The sequence below is a fragment of the Mastigoproctus giganteus genome, chromosome 8 (genome assembly GCF_048544385.1).
Source record: "Mastigoproctus giganteus isolate SK-2022 chromosome 8, ASM4854438v1, whole genome shotgun sequence".
NCBI classification, from domain to species: Eukaryota; Metazoa; Arthropoda; class Arachnida; order Uropygi; family Thelyphonidae; genus Mastigoproctus; species Mastigoproctus giganteus.
In genome coordinates this window covers 113,244,740-113,269,813 of record NC_143582.1, presented here as the reverse complement: position 1 = coordinate 113,269,813, position 25,074 = coordinate 113,244,740, and the positions used below count along the sequence as shown (strand labels likewise).

The following is a 25,074-nucleotide window of genomic DNA, read 5'->3' as shown; positions in this document are numbered from 1 at the left end:
AGTTTCCTACCTTGGAGCAAAGAAACAAATATCACCTGTGGTTCAAACTAATGATAGAGTTCCTCCCAACATCTCTATATATGATTGGGCTCGCTCAATCTTAGCTTCATCAGCAAAGTCACTCTCAATGCCAACTTCCAATCAAGCCATTAATACACCAGTTACAATTCTGCCAAACACATCTTCCTCGTCGCAGCCAACCACAAATATTAAAGACATGGATACAGATGACAAACTCTCTGTCCATGAACATATGTATACATATGAAAAAGAAGTCTCAGAGGAACCCAGACAGATACAAATATAAAGCCAATGTAATGCGCACAATAATAGTGGAATTATCGAGGTTTCTGCAGTAACATCGATGACATTTGCGACCTAATTGATAAATATCATCCGGTTGGTGTCTGCCTTCAAGAAACTAACCTAACTCCGCAAGTAAACATAGCAGTGAACTGTTACGGTACCTACAGACAAGACCGATTTCCTTCTGGTGGAGTAGCTATTTTAATTGACCCCAGAATTCCGTGTAAATGCCTCCAACTACAAACATCTTTGGAAGTAGTTGCAGTAAGAGTCTCAATCCAGTTTTCATTCTCACTGGTCTCACTTTACCTTCCCCCAAATCAAGAATATGCACATTGAGATCTAGAAGCATTAGTAACCCAACTGCCACCACCTCCGGTCTGTATCATGGGAGATTTAAATGGACATCATCCCCTGAGGGGATCTCGCCACCAAGACAAATGTGGTAAATTGATTGAAAAATTATTGTAAGAGCAAAATCTCTCACTCCTTAACACTGGAGTTGAGACATACATCGATTTGCCCGCTGGAACAGCCTCTGCAATTGAAATTTTCATACGTTCACCCATCCTATATCCACTTATTGAAGGACAATCTTGAATAATCCTCTTAATAGCGACCATCCCCATGTGGTCTGCAAAATATTAACAAATGATGTTACACATCACGATGGCCAAAAAAAGATTGAGATTCCATAAAGCTGACTGGACAAAATATAGAACATTTGTGGCAATAGATGAACAAATAATCACCACTCAACCTACAGACAATGCTATAGCTCATGTCACAAACCAAATTTTAATAGCAGCTGAAGCTACAGTACCTTGGTTGTCTGGAAAATATCATAAACATGCCACAGCTTGGTGCAACAAAGAATGTAATATAGCCAAGAGAGAGAGAGAGAGAGAGAGAGAGAGAGAGAAGAATAAGGCTTGGAATCTCTTCCAAAAGTATTCCATCTCCATGAACCTCATAAATTTCAAAAAAGCTAGAGCCAGATATATCCAGTATAAAAGTAGAGAGGAATCATGGATATGTTTCGCCTCCACAATTAACAAAAATACAGATACCTGAGTTATATGGGACAAAATCAGAAAACTTAATGGGAAATTTCTTTTGGTTCCAACTCCACTAATGAACTGGAATGGACAAGAGATCATTAACTCAAAGGAAATTGTGAACATACTTACTTTCAGCTACTTTTGGAAATATATCAGCAGAATCAGCATATATCCCATCCTTACAGAAAACCAAAACTGTAGCTGAAAAATACAAACTAAACTTTAATACCAGCCAACAACTCCCATATAACCAGTCTTTCAACATAGAAGAATTGCAAAAGGCTCTGGCTAAGTCTAGGAAGAGCACCACAGGACCCGATGGCATTCACTATGAAATGATCCAACAATTTAGTCAAAAATCTCTAAAGGCATTACTTATACTATATAATAGAATTTATATGGAAAATTACTATCCCCAAATTAAATCCCCACAAATTACCGACCAATATAGCTCTAACAAGTTGCCTTGGGGAAACCCTCAAGAAAATGGTGAACAACTGATTAACCTGGTTCTTGGAAACATATAATGTACTAAACATAAATCAATATGGCTTTCGTAAAAATAGATCATCTATGGACCTCAAGATAAAAGCAGAGGCAAATATTTGCAATGCTTTTCTAAGGAATGAGCATCTAATTATGATCAGTCTCGACATAGAAAAGGCCTTTGACACTACCTGGTGATGTGGCATTCTAAATAACCTCCACAACATTGGTTTGCGAGGACACTTACCAATTTTAATACAAAATTTTCTGAAGCTCAGAACCTTCCAAGTGAAATACCAAAACAATTTGTCACAAACATACTCAGGAAGGAGTTCCTCAGGGTTCAGTACTGAGAGCAACCTTGTTTGCAATCAAATTAAATTCTATTACGAAAGACCTACCAAAAACAGTTGAAACATTCTTTTATGCAGATGACATTACCAGTTCATGCCATTCACACATGATCGAAAGGCAATTACAAAGCGCAGTTAAAAAAAAAAAAATGGAATTGTGGACTAAAAACAGTGACTACAGAATATCACACCAAAAAACAATGACCATACATTTTTGCAGAAAGCAAAAAAATGCACCCAGATCCAGAAATAAGGCTAGAAAACCAGCTGATACTTCTAGCAAATAGTATACATTTCCTTGGCCTGATTCTCGATAAAAAAAAACTTAACTTTTTGGAACATATCAAATGCCTCTGAACAACCTGTCTAAAAAAAACTAAATATTCTCAGAGTTACTTCTGCAATGATGTGGGGAGTTGATCGGTTAACACTACTTCACCTATATCGTGCTATAATCAGGTCAAGACTAGACTATGGAGCCCCTGTGTATAGCTCGTTTAGACCAAGTGTCATCAAATGGCTTGATTCCATACATCACATTCCTTACGTTCCTTAAGTCATACAGAACATTGCCTGTTCAAATCTTATATGCAGAGGCCCATGAGCCTTCACTCTGGAGGCAAATGCTGCTATTAAACCATGCTATCAAAATCCGAAGTTTTCCTCATTATCCTACTTGGCAGTATCTCTCCAGTCCACAGTGGAAGAACCTCTACAGCAATAATCCCACAGTAAATAAACCAGCTAAAAAATGACTAAAAGAACTAGTTTCAAAATGGTGCCTAAGCTTTGACAACATATGAGGATAATAGCATAACTATTTCACCATGGCACCATTTCATGCCTAACTGTGACACTTATTTTCAACGGTGGGGAAAAGCACTCTGGCAAATGTCAACATAAAACAGATGCATGCAGCCCACTCATCACAGTTCTCTGAATATCTTCAAATATATACAGACTGCTCTAAAACAGATACCCAAGTGGGTGCTGCAGTGGTCCTTCCACACACTGTCATCTCACAGCAACTCCCAAACCAATGCAGTAGCTATTCTGCTGAGCTACTTGCCCTACCAATAACTTTAAAATACATTGCATCCTTTCCTCTTCTGAAACATCTCACATACACAGATTCATTAATTGCAATACATGCTCTCCAATGAAAACAGACTCCATCATATCCCATCCTTCACCAGATACAAGCTTACTTTGTGAAGCTCAAAAGCAAAAGAAGGCATGTAAATTTCTGTTCGATCCCAGGAAATGCAGGCATTGATGGCAATGAAAGTGCTGATCGAGCGGCAAAGAATCCTACAAATACAAAGCTAAGGCTTTACAAAGTTCCACGTTCCAATTACAGACCTATCATAAAACAGATTATCAATACTCAGTGGTCACAAATGTAGCAAAATGAATCAAACAATAAACTGTTTAAAATAAAACATGAACTTCAGCCCTGGAATTCAAGTCTCCGTAAGAATCAGTACGAAGAAGTCATTTTAACCAGACTGCGCATTGGACATACACATCTCACACACTTGTACTTACTCTTGCAATAAGAATAAACCAGTTGACTAAAATTATTTCATACCTATATGCTGATGACCTGACTGTCTCTTGCAGTTCACAAAACATGAGTTTTATTGTGAGGCAACTTAAAATATCAATCAATAATATCAAGCTATGGATGACACAGAATGGTTACCGACTGTCTTATCAGAAATCTAGTGTCATTCATTTTTGTAACAAACGAAAGATGCGCCCAGATCCTGAAATACACTTAAGAAACCAACCTGTTGCTGTTGTGAACAGCGTTCGTCTTCTTGGTGTGATTTTTGACAATAAATTGAACTTTAGAGAACACATTAAACATCTACGGACTGTTTGCCAGAAAAAAATGAACTTACTAAGAGTTATTTCTTCTACATCGTGGGGTGCGGATCGTTGCACCTTACTTCACTTATATAGAGCCCTAATCAGATCTCGCCTTGATTATGGTTCCCCGGTGTATGATTCTGCTAGAGAAAGCGTGTTAGCACGTCTTGCCCCTATTCAACATTCTGCCCTCAGGATTGCTGTAGGTGCTTATAGAACATCGCCAGTACAAAGTCTTTATATTGAAACCCATGAACCTCCCCTCAGACTCAGGAGAAAGATGTTACTCCTAAACTATGTGGCCAAAATTCAAAGTATATCTACTCACCCCATTAGGCCAATACTTAATGATCCACAGTTCTCTATGCACTATAGAAACAAACCTAGAGCAGTTCAACCTACTGGCATCAGATTGCAGGCATTATTGCAAACATGGAATATACATCTTGACAAAGTCCTCCAAGATTCAAACAGTGCAGATCCTCCATGGTCTTCTATTAAAGCATCCTGTGACAGCTATTTCCTAAACTGGGGAAAACATTCGCTTGCTAATATCAATATATAACAACTCCATACTGCTCACACACAAAATTATCCACATTTTACAAAAGTATGCACTGACGGATCAAAGTCTGAAAGTGGAGTCGGCTGCAGCCGTTTTTCCCTATAACACCATGTCTGTTTCCTTGCCCACTGAATGCAGCAGTTACACAGCAGAATTATGTGCCATCAACCTTGCCTTAGAAAATATCCTCCATCTGTCCATCCAAAAAACTGTGATATATACAGACTCACAGAGTGCACTTACAGCCTTGCAAAATTCCTCCTCGCCAACACATCCTGTAATAGCAACAATAAAATCTCGGCTGATGCATATCCAAGAACACCAGCAAGTGGTCATCTTTTGTTGGATCCCAGGCCACATGGGGATATCAGGGAATGAAAAAGCGGATTATGCAGCAAAACAATCACCCAACATAGCATCGACAAATTACTATGTTCCATACATTGACTATAGATCCTATATAAGACATGTATGTAAGGAACAGTGGACACTTCTATGGCAAGCTCAACTGCAGAACAAGCTCCTGCAAATAAAATCTGAACCACAGTTATGGGCTTCCAGTTTCCGTGTAAACAGAAGGGAAGAAGTCCTGTCCAGAGCGCAAATCGGTCATAGTCACCTTACCCATCTTTATCTACTCACAGGAGACGATCCTCCGAAGTGTACTCACTGCAATTCTTTTCTCACAATCAAACACATTCTCATTGATTGTTGACTATATACTGCTGTCACAAAAGCCTCATTCAATATTCTATGAAATCTTCAAGAACCTTTAACACTTCATCATATTATAGGCAATGATGCAAATCTTCTAGAATTTTTCTGCTTTCTCAAAGAGATACAGCTATATGATTGCATCTGACATGATTTTATAATCACAATATCTGAACTCCATACTCTTGATAGGCGCAATATGGCTCTAGTAGCCCTTGTGCCAGAAATACCAATACTTACTCATGAAAGCAGATCTTTCAGAATGGCTTCACTGTTCTTGTCAACTCACAATGAATCACTTCCTTATAGAATGTTCACAATACCACATGGCACGACAATCAGCCTTCCATCTCCCTGTAAATATTCAGGATTCCCTGACTTTATCACAAATCCTAGTTGATAACTCCAACATTGGAAATATATTTACTTATTTAAAACTAATAGAATATTTTAGCCAGATATAAACCATAATTAAGAAATGTCAACATCACACAATACTAATAGATATTGTAATATGTGCAATATGGCCAAAGTTGCTTTTGCACCAAAAAAATCCAACAACCACCACTAACCAACCATAATATCAGAAAACCATATAAAATGGAAATTTTCTAAAGCAGATTGCGCAAAGTACACTTCCCATGTATCCTTTGATGATCAGATTATTGAAACCTGTCCTATCGACACAGTTACTGATCACATCACATTACAAAACAAATACTTGCAGCTGCGTCTACTGCGATTCCACAGTCAGAGTCGATGATCCATAGAACTATTAATTATTAGTAGAACGAAGAATGTATGGGTGCAAAAAAAAGAAAATCGCTGAGCGTGGAATCTGTTTCATAAACATCCTACCACTTTAAATCTCATAAACTACAAGCGACTTAGAGCGAAAGCCTGTCAAATTAGGAAAAAAGCAAAAGCTAAAAGATTCTTGGATTCGATCTGCAAGCTCAATTAATAAAAATACTGATACAAGAATAATATGGAGAAAAATAAAACAGTTAAATGGCAAATTTCCTCCACTATCCTCCCCACCTCTAAACTGGAATGGGCAGGAGCTTTCTACTCCTGCAGAGATTGTGAATGCCGCAGGGATTCTATTCTCACAATTGTTTGCCTCGACAGCATATGATCCATCATTTCAGAAGATCAAAGTAACAGCCGAAAAATCCCCTCTGAACTTCAGACCTACATCTTCTTTACACTACAATCAACCACTTACATTGCTTGAACTTCTATATGCCATATCTACCTCAAAAAACAGTGCTGCAGGCCCCGACGAATACATTACATAATACTCCAACACTTAGATAATAAATCAATCTCTTTATTGCTGAGTTTTTTCAATCGCATCTTCCTTGAACACTTTCCCCAGTTCCAGGCATCTCTTCTGTATACTGGCAGTTCCCAAACCAGGGAAAGATCATTCTATTCCTGAAAACTATAGACCCATTTCTCTTACCAGCTGCTAAAGTAAAACTATAGAAAAAAATAATTCACCGTTGACTCACTTGGTTTTTTGACTCTAAAAATGATAATCGATTTGATTTCAGAAAGAATAGACCTGCCATGGATGTTACTTCTCAACTATACAACTAAAATTCAAAGTCTACTTAACTACCCCATTAGGCTGATACTTAATTATCCTCAGTTCCCAATGTACAGTAATACCCCGAAGTTACGCGATTGGTGGGTCCGACGAAAATCGCTTAAGTCAAATTCGCGTAACTCGGGGTACAACTTTGCATATAAATACATATAAATTTTGTTTAATTGGGACCAAGGACTAACAAAAACACTAGTTTAGAAGAAAAATATTAATAAAATTGCAGTTCTTTATACATATTAATACAAAATATGTATTAAAAAAATAAATGGCTTACGTAAAAAAGTTATTTCGATGTCGATGGCTTCATAAAATCTAACAAATTCGTCTGACGACACAGTGACTTCTTTTTTTCACGCAGAATTTCTTCGTAGCAAGCTAATAATTTTTTTATTCCTTGCTTTGTAGCTATAACGCGTTCTTCGTTGTAGTCTGTTTTCTAAAATTTTTAAGCCCTTTTCAATTGAGCTAAGACCTTCTGTCAAGTTTGCAATTGTCATGTGCTTTTCGCCGTTGCCTCATTTAGGCCTGTAGCATGTGCAATATCACATGGTCTTTCATTTCGCTCAAAGCGTTTCACAATTTCATATTTTTTCTCTATCGACAGAGGTGGACTGGCCATAAGCCTTACCGGGGAAACCCCGGTGGGCCTGTGTGATTTTGGCCATAAACCATAGTATGAGGCCACTATAAATTTTCCCGGGTAAGAATTTTTGACCCAGTCCGCCTCTGTTTATCGATAATTGCTTTTCTTTTTCTCTCTGAATCTGCAGTGTCTTCACCAGTACGCTTCCTTTTCACACCTTTTAAGTATTTTACTATTTTTAGGGAATAAAGCACAATTACAAAACGAGGAGGCACGCTTGATACGCATAAACAAAGCTGCACGCATGTAGCAACTGAATAAACAACACCATAAAGGCAGAGATACACTATTAACACCTCACATTTCTAGGGGTTACTGCCATAAAACAATAAAAATCCAGTTGCGTTTCTGCTAGTGGAATCTGTTATAAACTGGTAGTAAACTCCATCTAATTGCATACCGATAGCTGGAATTGTGTTGGTTTTTACGTTATTATGGTGAAATGTGTTTCCCCTAAAACAAATACATTTTCAGAATCTTCTCTTCGTTCCTATAGGGTTGCGGTCGGTTGGTGTGATTCTGCGTTCGACTGCCATTTCTTGTAAACACAAAGGCAAATCGTGCATAAGCCAATTCGGTTCGTGTTATATTATAAGATATCATTACCGTATTTATAAATATTGTATGATCGAATTCGTGTAATGTAAACACGTGTTATACGAGGACTGACTGTATACGGCTCGACCGACGCGATCCATTTCTCTCGTGAAAACGATGTAATTTCCGACAAACGTTGAGCACGAATTCGAATGCACACATATAAATATGACAGTTGGAATTCAAATTCTTGTATATGTGTGCAGCTCATGTGCAGTAAAGTTGAATTTTGTTCATCTTTCGCGCTCACTCTCCGCCGTAGCACCATATATCGATAACATATGAAAAACGACCTTGAAGATAGTGGGCGGCAGTGTTGCCAAACGAAAAAATCAAGAACCGTGTAACTCCGAGTTCGCGTAAGTCGGGGTATTACTGTACTATAGAAATAAACCTAGTGCAGTTTAGCCTACTGCTGTCAGATTGCAGGAATTGTCAGAAACTTTGAATATATATCTTGACAAAATTCTCCAAGATCCAAAGAGCCCGGATCCCCTTGGTCCTCTATCAAACCATGCTGTGACAGTTATTTTCTAAACTGGGGAATTCCCTCATAAAACCATTTCCATATTGCTTCCCCCTGAACGCAGCAGCTATACAGCTGAATTATGCGCCATCAGGCTTGCACTAGAACATATTCTCCCTCTGTCCATCCAAAAATATATGGATATATATATGGACTTGCATGATATATATGGACTCCCAGAGTGTGTTTACAGCTTTACAGAATATCTCCTCTCATATCCTTTAATAAAGTTCATAAAATCCAAATTGTTGTATATCCAGGAACTCTAGCGAGTCATCACCTTCTGCTGGATGACGACTCGCCAGAGTTCCTGGATATACATCATTGTTTTATATTTAAAACAAAATATGCCTATTTTGTTTTAAATATAAATATTTTCACAAAATTTCTATTTGTTTTAATTATATTTATTGTGTTCCAGCACTTTATAAATTGACACACATTGCTAGATTATGTATATATTTGCATTTTTTTTAAATTTTATTTTTTCCCTTTATGAAACCTCCAAGCCTGAGAGGTATTAGAACCTTATAATAGTTTTATGAACTATGACTATGATTTGAACTTCTCACGGATTCTGACTACATTATATAATAATGTTAACATTAATATTAATTAAAATTAAATTTTTTTTACGTAAAATGGAAAATATTTTTGCAGACTAGAGATGACTTTTTGGGCATGGTGGAACTGCCCTTTCAAAACATTCCTGTGGAAAGACAGGGTCGTAACATTCCTCAAAAGTATTACATTTTGAGACCTCGTAGGTGAGTGTGAAATTTCCGTAACAAACTCACTTTAATTGGATTTAAAGTTTCTATAACAAAATCACTTTAATTACTTGAAAACTTGTAAATATAGAATTTTATCATTAATCTCATGTGTAATTTTCGAATATATATATACACACACACACACACACACACAGGTAGTTCTTGACTTTACGAGTTAATTTGTTCATAGTGCGCGCTCGTAAAGCTGGAATTTATTTCATATAGACATAAGGTTAACCCCTTCCTGGAACATTTTTTTCCGGAAAATGTACTATAACAGATCGACTTTTTTTATTTTACAGATTAAAAGTATGAATCATGCAAATACTTATTGTATAGTTTTTTGTGTTATTTATTAATTTTATTGTAGAAAATACATGGGAGTAATTAACCCATTTGGGCTATCCCGAGCTATCTCGTGTATGCCAAAAAGTGTGCAAATTATACAGATTTTTTAATAAATTAGCGCTTGAGCTAAAAGAAAGGCACAGAAAAAGTCTTCATTACTCATTATATAAATAAATTTAAAAAATAAAGTGGAACGCACAAGCAGTATCCTCCCACCACAAGCAGTAATCACGAACTAACTACATTCTGACATATGGCCGCCACAAGTAGATAGCCGAGGTAAGCGTCGCTTACGGGCAGCAGCACAAAGAGGGTGCCGAAATATTTTTCAATATTGTTTTTGTGAATTATATTTTCGTGGGTTCAGTATTCTGCATTTAGGATGGCAAATTATATTTTGCTTACTGGAGGCACAGGAACACATGCTACTGTTCTGACATTGCTGTACAATATAATAAGTAAAACAAAAGCCAGTTGTTTGCTGCCAGGCGTAAGAAAATCCTGAGAAAACCCGGGATTTACCTGACTAATGCAAAAATTAGCCAGATAAATACCACAGAAAATAAGTTTCAGTCCTAAATTTGGAGGTATTATTGTTTGCTTCGGGTATTATTGTATCCCGAGATATTTCGTGAAGTTCCAAATAACATTTAAAACTAAAACGAGGTATCTCGGGATAATCCATGAAGGGGTTAAAAATAGGGGTTACGTTCTCAACAAGGAAATTAGTTAGCTAATTAGTTTGTTTAAACAATGATTGATTTATCCGAAGAAATGAAAACGTAGCCTGTAAAATCAAGCAAATTATAATAATAGAGAAATTATTTATGACTTACAAATGTTAAAGAATGTTTATTCTTCATCATCATCGACTAAATGCACACTCGTTGATCACTCATTATTGGCTCGGCACTCGGTTTGTTGCACAAGGAGTTGTCTTCTTCAGAAATGTTTCAAGAGGTGTTTGTTTCCAAGATAATCTTCTCTTAATAAATTTAATAAATTTCATGATTCCATGCATAAGCATTTTTTAACGGCACATACAAATTGCAACTAACATGATTCATGTGGAGTAACAAGTTTACAAAGCTTAAAAAAAAAAAAGGAATGAAGAGACGATTCTGAAAATTTGTTTTTTATACGATTGAAGATTTCAGTAAAGGGGAAACACATTTCACCATAATAATGTAATAAACCACACAATTCCAGCTATCGGTATTTTCGCAAATGCAATAACATCGAATTTACTACCCATTTATAATTGCTTGCAGTAACAGAAAAGCCCAATAAACCGGAGAGTGCAATATGAACATATGATAATGATGAAAGTGTAGTGAATTTTAATTGGAATTGGTAACTAATACAATTTGCAAACCATGCTCATGACCTCTTATATGGCCTTAAGGTAATTCTCGTGGCCTTAAAAATGACATTTTAGAGAAATAAATAGCTTAGTTATGCAGCAAAAATTTCAACATCCGAGATCTTGAAACGAATTAACAAAAAACAATGTGTTATTGGGTTCACATTATGATATTTTAACGATACGGTGGTGTTTCTGGAATGGACTGATATTGTAAAGCTGGGTACACTGTATTGTATAGCTATGCACATTATTTGAAATGCGGTATTTATGAATGTTTAACATCCGTTTTTTGCAATTAATGTTCATATTTTCAATTTTGTTGATACTTGATACGATACTTGGGAAAAAAAACTTGTAAACCCGAGAACTCGTAAAGCGAGAACTGCCTGTATATATATATATATATATATATATATATATATATATATATATATATATATAAAGGGATTAGTGTTTTTCGATTAGTTTAAATTCAAATTACTGAAGTTTGCTATAAAAAAGGTGCTGTTATGGTTATTTGTAGAGAATTTGTTGTTCACATTTTGTTTTCATGTGATCAGGAAACCATCAGTAGCTAAATGTAATATCTAAATTGCAGATCTCCCTCGAGTTAAAATCACAAGGAGTGACAGTGGTAAAATGAATATCTGTGTCTTGGGTTGGAACCTAGTGTCAACCAGAAATCTCATCCTCGCATTTAGTTTCTTTGATATTCTCGCATTGTATTCTCTGACCTTTCATAATTCCATTGTAGCTAGGTATCTGCATTGTATAGTAAGACTAAACATTCCAAACCTGTGAAGGTGCTTGGAAATTCACAAAATACGGGCATTCTCATACGGCCTGCTGTGGTACTCCTCTTGGCTATGATTGATGTGCAAAAGGAACGCCAATCAAGGTCTACTCTGCACTAAAGCCAGTTTGTGTGAATTGTCAATCTGAGTGCCCTGCATAATCTAGAGCATGCTGAAAATTTATTTAAAATTTTCTTTTCCAATGCTATCAGTGAGAGAAAGAAAAGGAAATTTGAAAGCACAAAGCAGAGCTGAATACTTCATGTCAAGAAGAAAGGAAGCGTGTAAAACCAATGAATAGGAGAATGCCTGTATATGCTCAAAATCTGAGATGCAAATGTTTCATCGGAGCACACAGTGGCCAAAAAAAAAAATAATTAGCTTGCCATTGCTAATCAGTTCCACCTGTTGTGCTATCCCCTACCAAAAGAGAATAACAGAGAAGCCAGTCAAATCTAGACCATTTAACTCAAGAGAAATATTGATATAGACAAAGTTACTGATGACTTGGAGTTACTGTTTGCAGTGGACGAAATAAACAGGACAGCATCCATACTTTCCCAATAAAGGATCAATCCAAGACTGCGAAAACCAACTATTCAGCCCTCAAAAATCTATAGAGGGATCCAAAAAATCTAAATGGCTGTATTATTTAGTGGAATTGCCATGGATTCCATTCATTGGATCATCTTGCATAGTGTTTTGGTTGGGGGCACTTCCTGTGGTTTCCCACAGCTGCGCTCTGTGAAAGGCAGAAGTGTGAGTAGTGTGTTGTTTTATGAAGTGTTGGGTTGTGTTGTCATCTGGCTTTTTTCCGCAGGGGCCCATGATGGGACATCACGTTGCCCACCACTAATCTCTGGGAGGTAGCCAGGCAGTCCCGAAATCTCTGGCTGGCCTCTGCCTGAGCTTCCTGACAGAGAAAAAAGAGAGAGAGAGAGAGCGAGAAAGAAAGTAGGAAAACAAGGATATAGTTTAGGAGGAGAAAAGAGAGATATAAGGTGAGCCTTGAGGATGGCAGCGGAAGTTTCCTCAGGTAAGATGGAGATGTCTCCATCAGATGGAAGAGGAGGAAGGAAAAGTGGAACAAAAGTGACAGTGCCAGGGAGCACTGCATAGGTTGCCATTTGGCAGGTAGAGTCAAGGCCGGGTTATTTTCTTTGATTCAAGTCCAAATGGTGTTTAGATTTTTAGATCCAGTGATCGTCCGATTGTTAAAAGTATGTCCTTAACAGGGTTTTTTGCTTCTCGAACAGGTCCTAGGCAAAATGGGTGAAGGCAATATAGTCTTCTTTGTTTTCCAGTACTTGTACTCAAGGTTTTTTGGAACATAGTGTATCCTTGTGAGAAGAGTGCATCTTATATCCTCGTGGATTTCACAGTTGAACATAAGATGGTTCCAGTTTTTAGGGGGAACTGCAATGGCACAGGGCACAGAGTCATCAGTGATACCCAGTGCTTCCAATTTTTCTTTTATTGATCTGTGGCCAGTAAGTAGAAATAAGATGTACAGGCCAGGGGAGAACCAAGGTTTAGGCCTAAATGGTTGTCAAATGAACTAATGAGACTCGTAACAGAGAAGAAAAATGCATGGGATGCATATAAATTATCTAGATCCTGTTGCTACTGCAACAGGATCTAGATAATTTGGGCAGATGGGCTAAGAAGTGGCAACTGAAGTTTAACCTTGACAAATGCAAAGTACTGCATATGGGTAGAAGTAACCCCAGAGAAACGTACGAACTGTGTGGTACTACACTTAAGGTGGTAGAAAATGAAAGAGACCTGGGAGTAATTGTGCAGTCAGATATGAAGTTCTCTGAGCAATGCAGACAGGCTGCCAGGGCAGGTCATGGGGTTTTGTCAATGATATATAGGAATTTTGCTAGCAGGGAAAAGGAGGTGATTATCCCTCTGTATAAGGCAATGGTCAGGCCACGCCTTGAGTACTGCGTACAGGTCTGGAGGCCTCATTTTAGGAAGGATGTAGATTTACTTGAGTGTGTACAGAGAAGGGCAACAAGATTGGTGAGGGGAATGAAGGGATCCTCTTACCAAGAGAGGCTTAAGTTCTGCAAATTGCAGTGGCTGGAGACTAGGCACCTGCACGGTGATCTGATTGAGGTATATAAGGCCTTGAATGGGTTGAGCACGCTGAATTCTGATGGGATCCTTCCACTTGTTCAGATTACGAACCTAAGGGGGCATAAATTCAAATTAAGAAAAGACAGATGTAGAATAGATGTGCGGAAATTTGTCTTTAGCCACCGGGTGGTTAATTGCTGGAACAAACTTCCATCTGTCGTGGAAGTTGATAGGTTGAATAAATTTAAGGAGGAACTGGACAGGCATTTGGAGGGAATGGTGTGATTTTTTTTTTTTTTTTGGCTGATGCTGCATAAGCTCATACATTTGCTTTCTTGCATCACATGCCACTACTACTACCACCACGTATGAGTGATATTTTCTATAGTAGAATTAGTCCATTTTGACTGCCAAGTCTGCATTAAGTGTTGTCAGCTGCTTTTTCTCTGCCTTGATATTGTTGGAAGGATCAGTTGTGAATCCAAGGCACTTGGTGGATCTCCTCTTGGAAAGACTGTGCACCAGCCCACGTCTGACAACCTCGAAGTCCACCGGAAGTGCACCAGCCAGCACCTGCAGAGCATGGGTGCTGATGGTTCAACAGTCCCTTTTAATGGTAAGAAGGATGGCATGTTGCATTGTTTCTAGTTTCCGCCTGTTCACAGCCATAATAGCTTTGTGAAACCCCTGATCCATAGCTGATAATGGGCACAAAGACAGCTCTGTAGTAAAGAGAGAGAGAGAGGGTATGCTTTTTCAGGCCCCAATTTCATTGTGAAATTTTATTTACTAGTGCAGTGTAGTTGTGAATTTTCTTCTAAGGTGAGTCAGGTGTGGTGTGAAGGAGCGATTCTATCCCATATGATGCCGAGATATTTAAGTTCTGAGGACAGTCGGATAGTCCTGTTCTGTATCTTTATTTTTGGTGGTTTTGTGGGATGGAGCATCCCTTTCAGTAGTAGGGAGTTTGTTTTTGCAGATGAGATCTGTAGGTATTTTAATCAGTCCATTCCTGCAGGGCGACAAGATCCCCATTTGCTGTTTTCTAATTATTGTCTGGAGTCCGCTGCCAGGGTAAGGACCAGATCATCTGCATATGCCCGAGAAGCAACATCTTGTAGGTTCATGGTTAGAAAGCCATCTAGTACTATATTCCATAGGACAGGCCCCAGGACTGAACCCTGGGGGCATCCTCTGTGAACTTTTTGGGAAACCAAGCTGTATGGCGCTTTAACTGTTATACTTCTTTGTGAGAGATAGTCCTTGATGCAACAGTAGAGGTTTTATGGCAGGTTGGCTGTACGGAGTCTGCCAACGACGCTTGGCCACCAAAGTGAGTCAAATGCTCTGCCAAAATCGACTGAGATCATCAGGAAATATTTTTTGGTGGAGTTTCTGGCAGCAGAGATGATACTTTTGTACATCCACAGTGGAGGAGCCCTCTTTAAATCCATATTGGTTTGGTGATAGTAGGCCTGCATTATTATAGTGGGTGACTATTCCATTACACAGTGGGTCTCAAGAAGTTTACTGAAAACTGAGAGAAGTGCTGTGGGCCTGTATGAGTTTGGCTGGTCCTGTGGCTTATTCGATTTTGCAAGATGAGGCATACATTGGCTTCTTTCCGGGCAGGTAGGAAGTGGCTAGTGTGTAGGCAGTGGTTAAACAGTTTCAGTATGTCATCTGGGATGTATTTTACCATTTTCTTTATTATTTCGGGCTCTATTGCCTTGGATTCCATTCATCATGGATCATCTTACAATGGAATTACTATGGATTCCATTGAAATAGTGATGACATCAGGCCTTACTGTAATATTGAGGCTACATGCTTCTGCTACCAGGATATGTACAATACAACTTGGTTATAACGAGCATCAAGGGACCAACAAATTTCCTCATTATAACCATTACTCGCTATATCCGTGATAGCGGAGATGGGGAAATCCCTAGGGCCATTAAACAATGAACACTTTATATTAGTGATGAGTTAAATCTACCTCCTATTTTTTAAAATTCTCAATAACTTGATAAAAAAGATAATTCAAAAAACAAAAGAAATATTAGAGAGAAAAAAATATATTAGCATATAAGCATATTTTTATTAATATTCTTGTATAAACTACAATACACTTAATATTAAACACAATTTATTACTCTGTAATTAAAAACAATACTAATTAATAATAAACACAATTTCAATTAGTCTTTATTTATGAATCTTAAAATTGATGTTGTTTTAAAGATTTCACTTTGATATTTCTTAAGTTTCCCCTTAAAGCATTCAATGCGTTAAAAGTCTCATTACTTGCGTCAGTTTCTTCAAAAAAATAGACTGTGTCCATTGCGCCATGAGCTTGTGAGATTGTCGGCACTGATTTTGATTCACTTGTAATCCTATTGTCATCACAATCATCGTTGTTATCATCATTGTTGAGCACAGCATCTACAATGTCACTCTGTATGAAGACCACTAGTTAACAAGTTGTCATCGACTCGTACAAATTCATTCATGTTATCTGTATTAAAACCTACAACGTTGTTAAGTAGCAACCATTTGGATAATGGTAAGTTATTTTCTTTGTTTCCATCATCTTCATCTATGATTGAAATTTCATTTGAATTTAATTTCGATTTCTTGAAGCAATTTGATATGGTTGTCGAAGTAACGTTGTTCCACTCATCATTCAATAAATTTATAGCACCCAATATCGATATAGACGCTGTAAGTTTCCATTCTCTTTGACTGATCAGATATAGAACTACAAATCTTTTATAAAATCCTCTCAAACTCTTTTGATTACTCCTGTCTATTGGTTGTAAAATTGATGTTGTATTAGGAGGCAGAAACACTAGTTTAATGTTGGACAAATTTTGAATCTGGGGATGTGCAGGACAGTTAACTAACAATACAATATTTTTCTTCTTTTTGAGCAGCTCCTTATTCCAATCATTTACTATTTTGCAAAAATATTAATATCAACGTAGAACGTATTGAGTATTACAGCTCTGATTCATACTATCCAATCATTTACGTATTACCGAAAAATATCCGAAGTCATCCAAGCTTTTTTGTTTGCATTGTAACACACAGGAAGTTTCCTTACATTTTTGAAACACCGAGGTTTTAATGATTTTCCGAAAACAAACAGTTTTTTTTTATCAGTTCCTATCATATTTGCACATAAGAGTACCGTCAAGAGCCTTTGAATTTAAATGTATTGTCAGGTGTCAAATTATAAAAGTCCTGTTACGTTGCCATTGTAGATGTCTTCATCATTGAAATGATGAAGATTTCCCAGTTTGCTGGGAAATGCCAGAGATTTAAAAGTGTGTGGGAATTGTTCATGTGTAGTGTCCTGTACCGTTGTTCATCTTGTCATTTAGCTGTTGGACCCGTACTGAGTACCAACATTGCGCCACTTACACCTTGGAGGCAGACCAGGAACCCAGTAGCCTTAGATTCACTCTGGCAGGTTCTGCCATTTAATTTCCTGGTATTTTGGCGGCTAGGACCTAAAAAAAAAAAATCAAATCTGCATTATTGTAGGGGTAATATTGCTTAGGTTTGCTAGGCCGAGTTTTGGGCTTAAGGTAATTTTATCATGTTAATTTTTTGATGTGTGGGGCTTTCGCTATGATGAAGGTAGAGGGGAGGGAGGATTTGGGGGAAACACAGAAGTATAGGGCCAATAAAGTAGATAGCTGCAGTTTTCAGTGGGGCATGCCCATGCCCCACCAGAGTAGAAGTTTGGGGGTGGTGAGGAGGGAAGGGAACAGAGAATGTCCCCTCACCTATTATTCCCATTTCCTTGGGGGGTGATGTTCTCTGTTCCCTTCCCTCCCCCAAGGAAATGGGAATAATAGGTGAATCGGGCTAGAGTGCCCTCTTCAGATTGCCATCAAGCTGTTTGCAGCTGTGCTGCGTTTAGTCTGTTCTTTGCTCTCTGTGCTGCGTTTAGTCTGTTCTGTTTTGTTACGCATGGGGCAAGCCCGTCCTTGCTTTTTTTTTCTGTGTGATCAGCACTCTTCTTGTCCAAGTTCTGGTCTCCTGTGGGTTTCGGTTTTCTGTCATATTTGGCGGTGATTTTTATCAATCTCTATGTATGTTACTGAGAATAGCTATTAGTGTTTTTCTCCTGGTGACTAGATCTTGCGCATACTGGGAGAGTGCCCTATATTCCTCCTCACTGTCCAGGAAGTGGTGCTCCAGTCCTTTTGGGAGGTATCTCAATCTTGTTATTAGTAACCGTTTGAGGTCTTCATAGTGTTCGACAGTCATAGACTATATGGCTCCAGCTTTCGCTCTCCCCACATATGCAATTGGGGTCCGAAGCCAAACAGCTTCTCCTTGTACGGTCCTTGTCCGGTTAATAGTGTTGTCATATGGTACCCTGGGAAGTACCAGGCCGGCTGCTTTGGGTATATTTTCCGGAGGTCTGGTAGAAATCTTTTTGTTACTTTGCCTTTTGTAGTCTCTGTCCACTTTCTCTGCCAAAGGTCTAGGAGGTGGGTCTAATTTTTTCGTTTTTTAGGTTGCCCGCTGGGTCAGTCGTGTATGCTTAGTGGGTGGTGGCCACTCCCCTGGCTAGCAAAAACAGTAGCCCTGCCCGCACAGCCTCCAGGTCCGGGGGAGCACTCCAGCAAGTACTTGCAAATGCTGGGGTACTTACCAGGTTGCAACTTCTTTGTGTAGTGAACCATTTAAGTAATGCTTCATCGACATCTGTAACCTTGCACTTTCTAGAATTTTAATTTTTTTTTCTGTTATGTTCTTTTCCAGTGCTGATATGTAAACATCTTTATTCTTCCACAACGTCAATACATTTGAAGAGGAAAAAAAAAACTTTTTACACACTTCAACATTTTTTGCACCACATTTAATTTCCACTTTTTCGCCAATCGAGAAACACTTTATTTTATTAGTAGACATGTTTCCGAAGGAAGGGTTCATTTCTAACTGATTTTACTTTAAGAATGATAGTGATCTGCATACAACGTTATTAGACTTCCCACAATACAACGTTCTTAAATGTCCCAAAATGCATTTAAAGTTCTTAGAAGTTCCGAAATAAATTTATGGTTCAGTGAATACAAGACAATCTGTAAATAGGGTAATGCGACAAACAGAATGCCAATGCAGTATTGTATAGCCCCGTTCCCAGAGGACAAGGTCATAAACTGACCGCTAATCTGATGTAGGTGGTCATAAAGCTAAGTTGCCCTTTTCATTTTTGTCTATTCTGAGAATTGGGTTTTTCCAACTACCCGAGCAATTTTGTGGCGCCTCCGTAGCCAGGTGGGAAGGAGCAGCAGTGTGTAGCACACGCTTCTTGATTAGACTGGGGTTCGAGCCCGTCACCACCAAATATGGAGGATGTGGAAAGGTCAGGGAATGACCACCGCATATCCCGGAGCAATATGGCCTTAGTTGCTAATGCTCCTAAAAACCAAATAACAAACAAACAAACCAAAATTTGTTTGGTATATCTGTGTAGTACGCTAGTTATAACCGTGAGTGATTGTATGGGAATACACGTAAATTAAAATCATTATGGTTTTTTGCTCATTACAGCCATGATCTTGTTATTTCTTGTTATTCCTTACATTTTTGAAACACCGAGGTTTTAATGATTTTCCGATAACAAACAGTTTTTTTTTTATCAGTTCCTATCATATTTGCACATAAGAGTACCGTCAAGAGCCTTTGAATTTAAATGTATTGTCAGGTGTCAAATTATAAAAGTCCTGTTACGTCGCCATTGTAGATGTCTTCATCATTGAAATCTTTCCTGATTTCTGCCCAAACACGGACAATCCATTCATTTGCCCTTATTGGATCTGCAGATCGAGATTCTCCACTAATTTTTGCATAAACGATGTTATGTCAGTTTTTAAATCGATCCAGCCAACTGTTGTTACATAAAAAATCCTCACATCCAAATTGTTTTGCAAATTTTTCTGCTTGAAACTTCAAGATCGGACCATCTATTGAAAATCCAGCACTTTTTAAGTGCATGTGTTGTTATCATATGGCACCAGGGGTTCCCCCCCATCTCCGCATTGCTTTCATTGTGGGTGAACCAGTCTCCACATTGCTTTCACGTTTTAACCAAGTTCGACTGTATTTAAGGGAAACAAAGACCATTCCTGGCATAATTGTATAATTATTCAGAAAGACAGCTGGATGGACTTGCCCACAGAGAAGTCTCCATCCTTGATAGTTACCACGCACACTCTTAACTTGCACTACTTATCACTAATGTAGAGATGGTAGCAATTTTTCTCACAGTAAGATTCCTCTTTACTATTTGTTCTATCTGTTTGCCGTCTGGGAATGACATTTCTCTGGCAACTCTTAATTAATGATTTCATTAAATAATTGCTACCCTTTGTTCTCTCACTAGATTTCACTGGACCCAATATTTTGTGCAGTATTGCATTGCCAACGGGTTCAGTGCCTTGCCAATGGGTTCTGTAGCATATGTTAAAAATGAAAACTTTCTCTTTTTAAATGTTCTTCTATATATTTCTACACATGCATACCTGTAAGTTTACTGCCACTAATCTTTCTTATTGCCCTCTTCCCTGTGTACTTGAAGTCAAAGAAAATTTGTATCAAAGCAGTTACTTCTCCGTGATTTTCACTCTGTGCAGTGGGAGAGAGAGAGAGTGTCATATGTTGGTTACCATGGAAGATCGAATCTTCCAAATGCCTTGATATATCTGACAGAGTTTAATACTGCTAGAAGCCAGGAAACCAGTCATTGAAATAGTAAGTATATCAAAAAATATTGTTCGAGCAGGCAGAATCAGCAATTCCAAAGGTATCACTCTTTTTTCCACCATTTCCAAAAGCATGGTGGAATACAAAATGCTCAGCAGCCATCAAAAAAGGCACAAAACAAGGTGTGGGGTAATCTAATAGGCTTCAAATTTGCATGTACCAATGCATGTTATGCCCGACAGCAGTTCCAGAAGGAATTTTGAATCCTTTTCACATCTTCCATCCAAGTGGCCAATCACAAGGTCTTCTGAAAAAAAATCCAGAAAATGAAGGGAAAATATACATCATATGCTTCATCAGTCCTAGAACATAATGGCTGTGCAATTGCAAATCAAAACTGTAATTTCCAAAATTTTGGGGGGAAATATTCACTAAACACTATTCTTCCCAGAGTTTCTTGCTGTGAAACAAAAATTTGTACAACAGTCATTAGAGCTGGATCACCTGCTCTGTATACTGTAGTGGTCATTAAAAGGCAAAAAATCTATCTTGAAGAACAGTTCTAGATTTTTGGTATAAGGCAAATTGTGCATGCATTCCCCAGAGTAGAAAAAGGGTCCAGAAATCTGATTTGAACAGTTACTGTCCTATTGCTCTGACCAGCTGCTTAAAAAATCTATATTAGAAAAATCTATCTTGAAGAACAGTTCTAGATTTTTGGTATAAGGCAAATTGTGCATGCATTCCCCAGAGTAGAAAAAGGGTCCAGAAATCTGATTTGAACAGTTACTGTCCTATTGCTCTGACCAGCTGCTTATGCATGATTCTGTAAAGAATGCTCAGTATTTTGTCATGTGGTATTTAGAAGTTAATGGTCTTCTTTCCAGCACACTGTGTGCTGGAAAGGTCATTTTCCTGAATTGCAAGCACCTGGTGTTGATTTTCTTTGTTATGGAAAAAAATAGGATCAATTCAGATATTTATTTTATATTTTTACTTCATGTTTCGCTGACACTTCTTGGAAGCTTTCAAGACTAATTATGATCTTATAATTTCTGATCCACACCTTCTTGAGTAATGCCCAAAACAAATTTTTATTTATACAGAAATGAAAGTATGTTTTTGGTATTGCTCAAGAAGGAAAGGTCAGATAGACACTAAATTTTCAGCATGTGTTTTTTTAGTTTCTGTGGAGACAGGTTCTGATGTTTTTCAAAATTTCCACACTTATTTAGAATATAATTCTGTAGCATTATATTAAATATCATATCAGTGGCTTAACCCATATTACATGTGCACCAATTCTCGACTCCACCCTACCCTAAAAAAACTGCTACGCAAATCTTGTCCTTCACACTATCATCACGTGATTGGGTTTTGGTAAACATTCTTGAGTATGGTATAGAAGTTTATAATTGTCAAGATAAGTAATTTGACAATCAGAGGTACCTGAAATATAATGCAATGCATACAGTGCCTAACTTTTTTTTTTTAAAGCATACTTGCATATTCGTAAAGTGCCTGCTGTCTTTACTATGTTTGTTTGATATAGAAACTTGGCTCCCAGTGGACAAATTTTATATTTGGATCTTTTAGAAAGATATATTATGTTATCTTAAATTTAATTAAAATCTAATTTTAATTAAATTTAGGATAACTCATAAAATTTGGCAATTTGTTTTCCATAAAATTTCAAGTCATTTTTCTACATAAATGGAAGTATGCTTTGAGTGTTTGATTGTTACTTGAAAAGAAAAGGTGAACTGAAATTTTAGTTTGAGATTGACACCAAAGTTTCAGTGTGTTCTGTTAGTCCATGGGAATGTTGTAGAATCAAATTCCAATTCTGAAATTTAATTATTAAAGTAAATAATAATAATAATAATATCAAATTATTAAATTTATCGATTTAAGAATTCAAAAATTTGATAACTAATATTTAATTATTTAATTTTTTTATTTAATAACTGCTAATTATTAGTTATTAAATAAATTTTTTAAAATAACTAATAATTGCCTCCATTGTTTTCATATTGATATAGCAGATACTGGAAGTTTATACGTAACTTGTAGCTGTATAATCAGTATCAGCAGAGGATTATAAACTATAAATTATAGCACTACTTAGGTGTTTAAATAATTTAACTTTTCACGTAGATCGTAATGTACGACAATAATATTCGTAGAACTTTTAGAATCGGTGATTAGCGTGAGAGTTCGATCCACGTAGGGAACAATAGATAGTTAAATTTATCTATTATAACTATTTAGAGTTACAAATGTAATGTTATAACTTAATACTAACTATATAATATCAGTGTAGATACACCATAGTTTACCCATAGATTTGAACTGTGTATGTAGTTTTAATTGCATCTCATATTGTGGGTGCCTTCACAACGTGATATTGCACTACTTCAAATAAATAACTTTGCTCTAGTAGAGAAGACTACTGTTATTTATTTTTGGTGGATACCACCGCCCAGACGATCGTTTCGAAGCTATTTGGCTTCATCAGTGAGTGGGCAGGTCCACTGAAAATAAATAATATTAGTCTTCTCTACTAGAGAAGCATTATTTATTTGAAGTAGTGCAATACCAGCTATCTCATTGTGAAGGCACCCACAATATGAGATACAATTAAAACGATGCATGCCTTACATATGTAGTTCAAATTTATGGGTAAACTATGGTGTATTTACACCGATATTATGTAGTTAATTACCTAAACTCATAAGAAATTATGCCTTGTGCATTTCATCTTCTATAACTTAATACATATAACTTAAACTTTATAGGAGATACGAAATTCATATAACGTAACTCGGTCGGTAGGAGATAAAACTCAATACTGAAATATATATAGTGTTATTACTGCATTGGGATATGTTTAGTGTTATATTTTTAATTGTATTGAAATTTAATTGAAATCAGGCCTGAGATCAGAGCAGCAAAGCAAAAGGCTCAAGGTAGTGGGAATGCTGTGGCTCAGGGGAGAACTGGGGGGGGGGGTTATCCTCTAAATCACAGCTTTTGAAATGTACTGCTTGTTGCCAAGGCTCCCCTTGGCAACAGCAGCCTGGAAAATAAGGTGTGTGGGTTTCAGCGACTCCTGGGAGTCATCACGGAACAAGTAAATACATGGACTGTGTTATAAACTCCTCAGCGACAGATTTTCCTGCATTTTTCATAATGTACTCTCTTACAGATTAGTAAGCTCTCAGTAAGCTGTCTCTGTTCCATATCAACAAACACCTAGAAAATCTGGCAGGGTCTCTTAAGACAGTCAAGAGACTTCAATCTTAAGAGGGTTTCTTAAGACAGTCAAGAGTCTTCAATCAGGGGACCTACTAGTGGTGGAAACAGTGAACTGCAGACATGTGGAGAAATTGCTAAAAGTTACAAATTTTGCTGGAATTCCAGTAAAAGTTTCTTCCCATGCAACCCTAAATACATCTAAGGGTGTTATATCCAGCTGAGATCTATTTTTTTTTTTTTTTATGTGAACCCCAAACACGAGAGGTATTAGAATACTTAGTACCGTGCTTGAGTTGGAGGTTGAGAAGACGAAAGAAGATATTTGTTGACATTGGACTTGAACTTCTGTAGATTGTAATTTTCGGGAAATACGTATGAAGGAAGGTTGTTCAAGAAAACAGCAGTTGAATGAATAAATGAGGAAGATGAAAAGTTGGTTCTGTGGGTTTGAAGTTGGACAGTAAATGGATGTTGGCTGGTGGCAGCACGTGTTTGGACTGTTTTGAAAGAGAGAGCGGGAATTATAGAAGCCAATTCAGAAGAACAGTGCCCATGGAAGTATCTGTAGAAGAGGCATGCAGCAGAAACAGTGCGTCTATGAGAAAGCGAGTGGAGAGACTCTGTTAGAGATGAATCATTAATTAACCTAACTGCCCTCTTCTGAATGGAATCAAGAAGCCTGAGAGAGGTTTTGGGGGCACCACCCCAGATGTGGGAACAATATTCCATGGCAGGGCGGATTTGTGATTTATACTGTTTGGAATAAAAGTAACGCCGAGAGCGAAAGAGAAAACCAAGTTTTTTTGATGCAGAAGAAGCAATATTTGTAATGTGCTTGTGCCAAGAGAGATTAGAAGTCAGGGTAATCCCCAAAAGAGATATATCATTTTGCCTAGAAATCAGAGTGTCACTAAAGATAAACATAGGAGCAGAAGAATCCTTTTTGCGAGATATAAGACAAGGCTGAGTTTTAGAAGGGTTGA

At 37.5% G+C, this 25,074-nt stretch overlaps 1 protein-coding gene across 3 annotated transcripts in view; it reads left to right on the top strand.

Moving 5' to 3' along the window:
- Positions 1-25,074, top strand: part of Nedd4 (E3 ubiquitin-protein ligase Nedd4) — an 811,340-nt gene that overhangs the window by 126,944 nt on the left and 659,322 nt on the right. For 2 of the 3 annotated variants that reach the window (XM_090378867.1, XM_090378869.1), the window contains exon 6: positions 9,402-9,508. The exons of the other annotated variant lie outside the window; for it this stretch is intronic. In XM_090378867.1, coding sequence (XP_090234993.1) covers positions 9,402-9,508 — 107 coding nt within the window. The remainder of the gene's footprint in view (positions 1-9,401; positions 9,509-25,074) is intronic. 3 annotated transcript variants of the gene reach the window in all.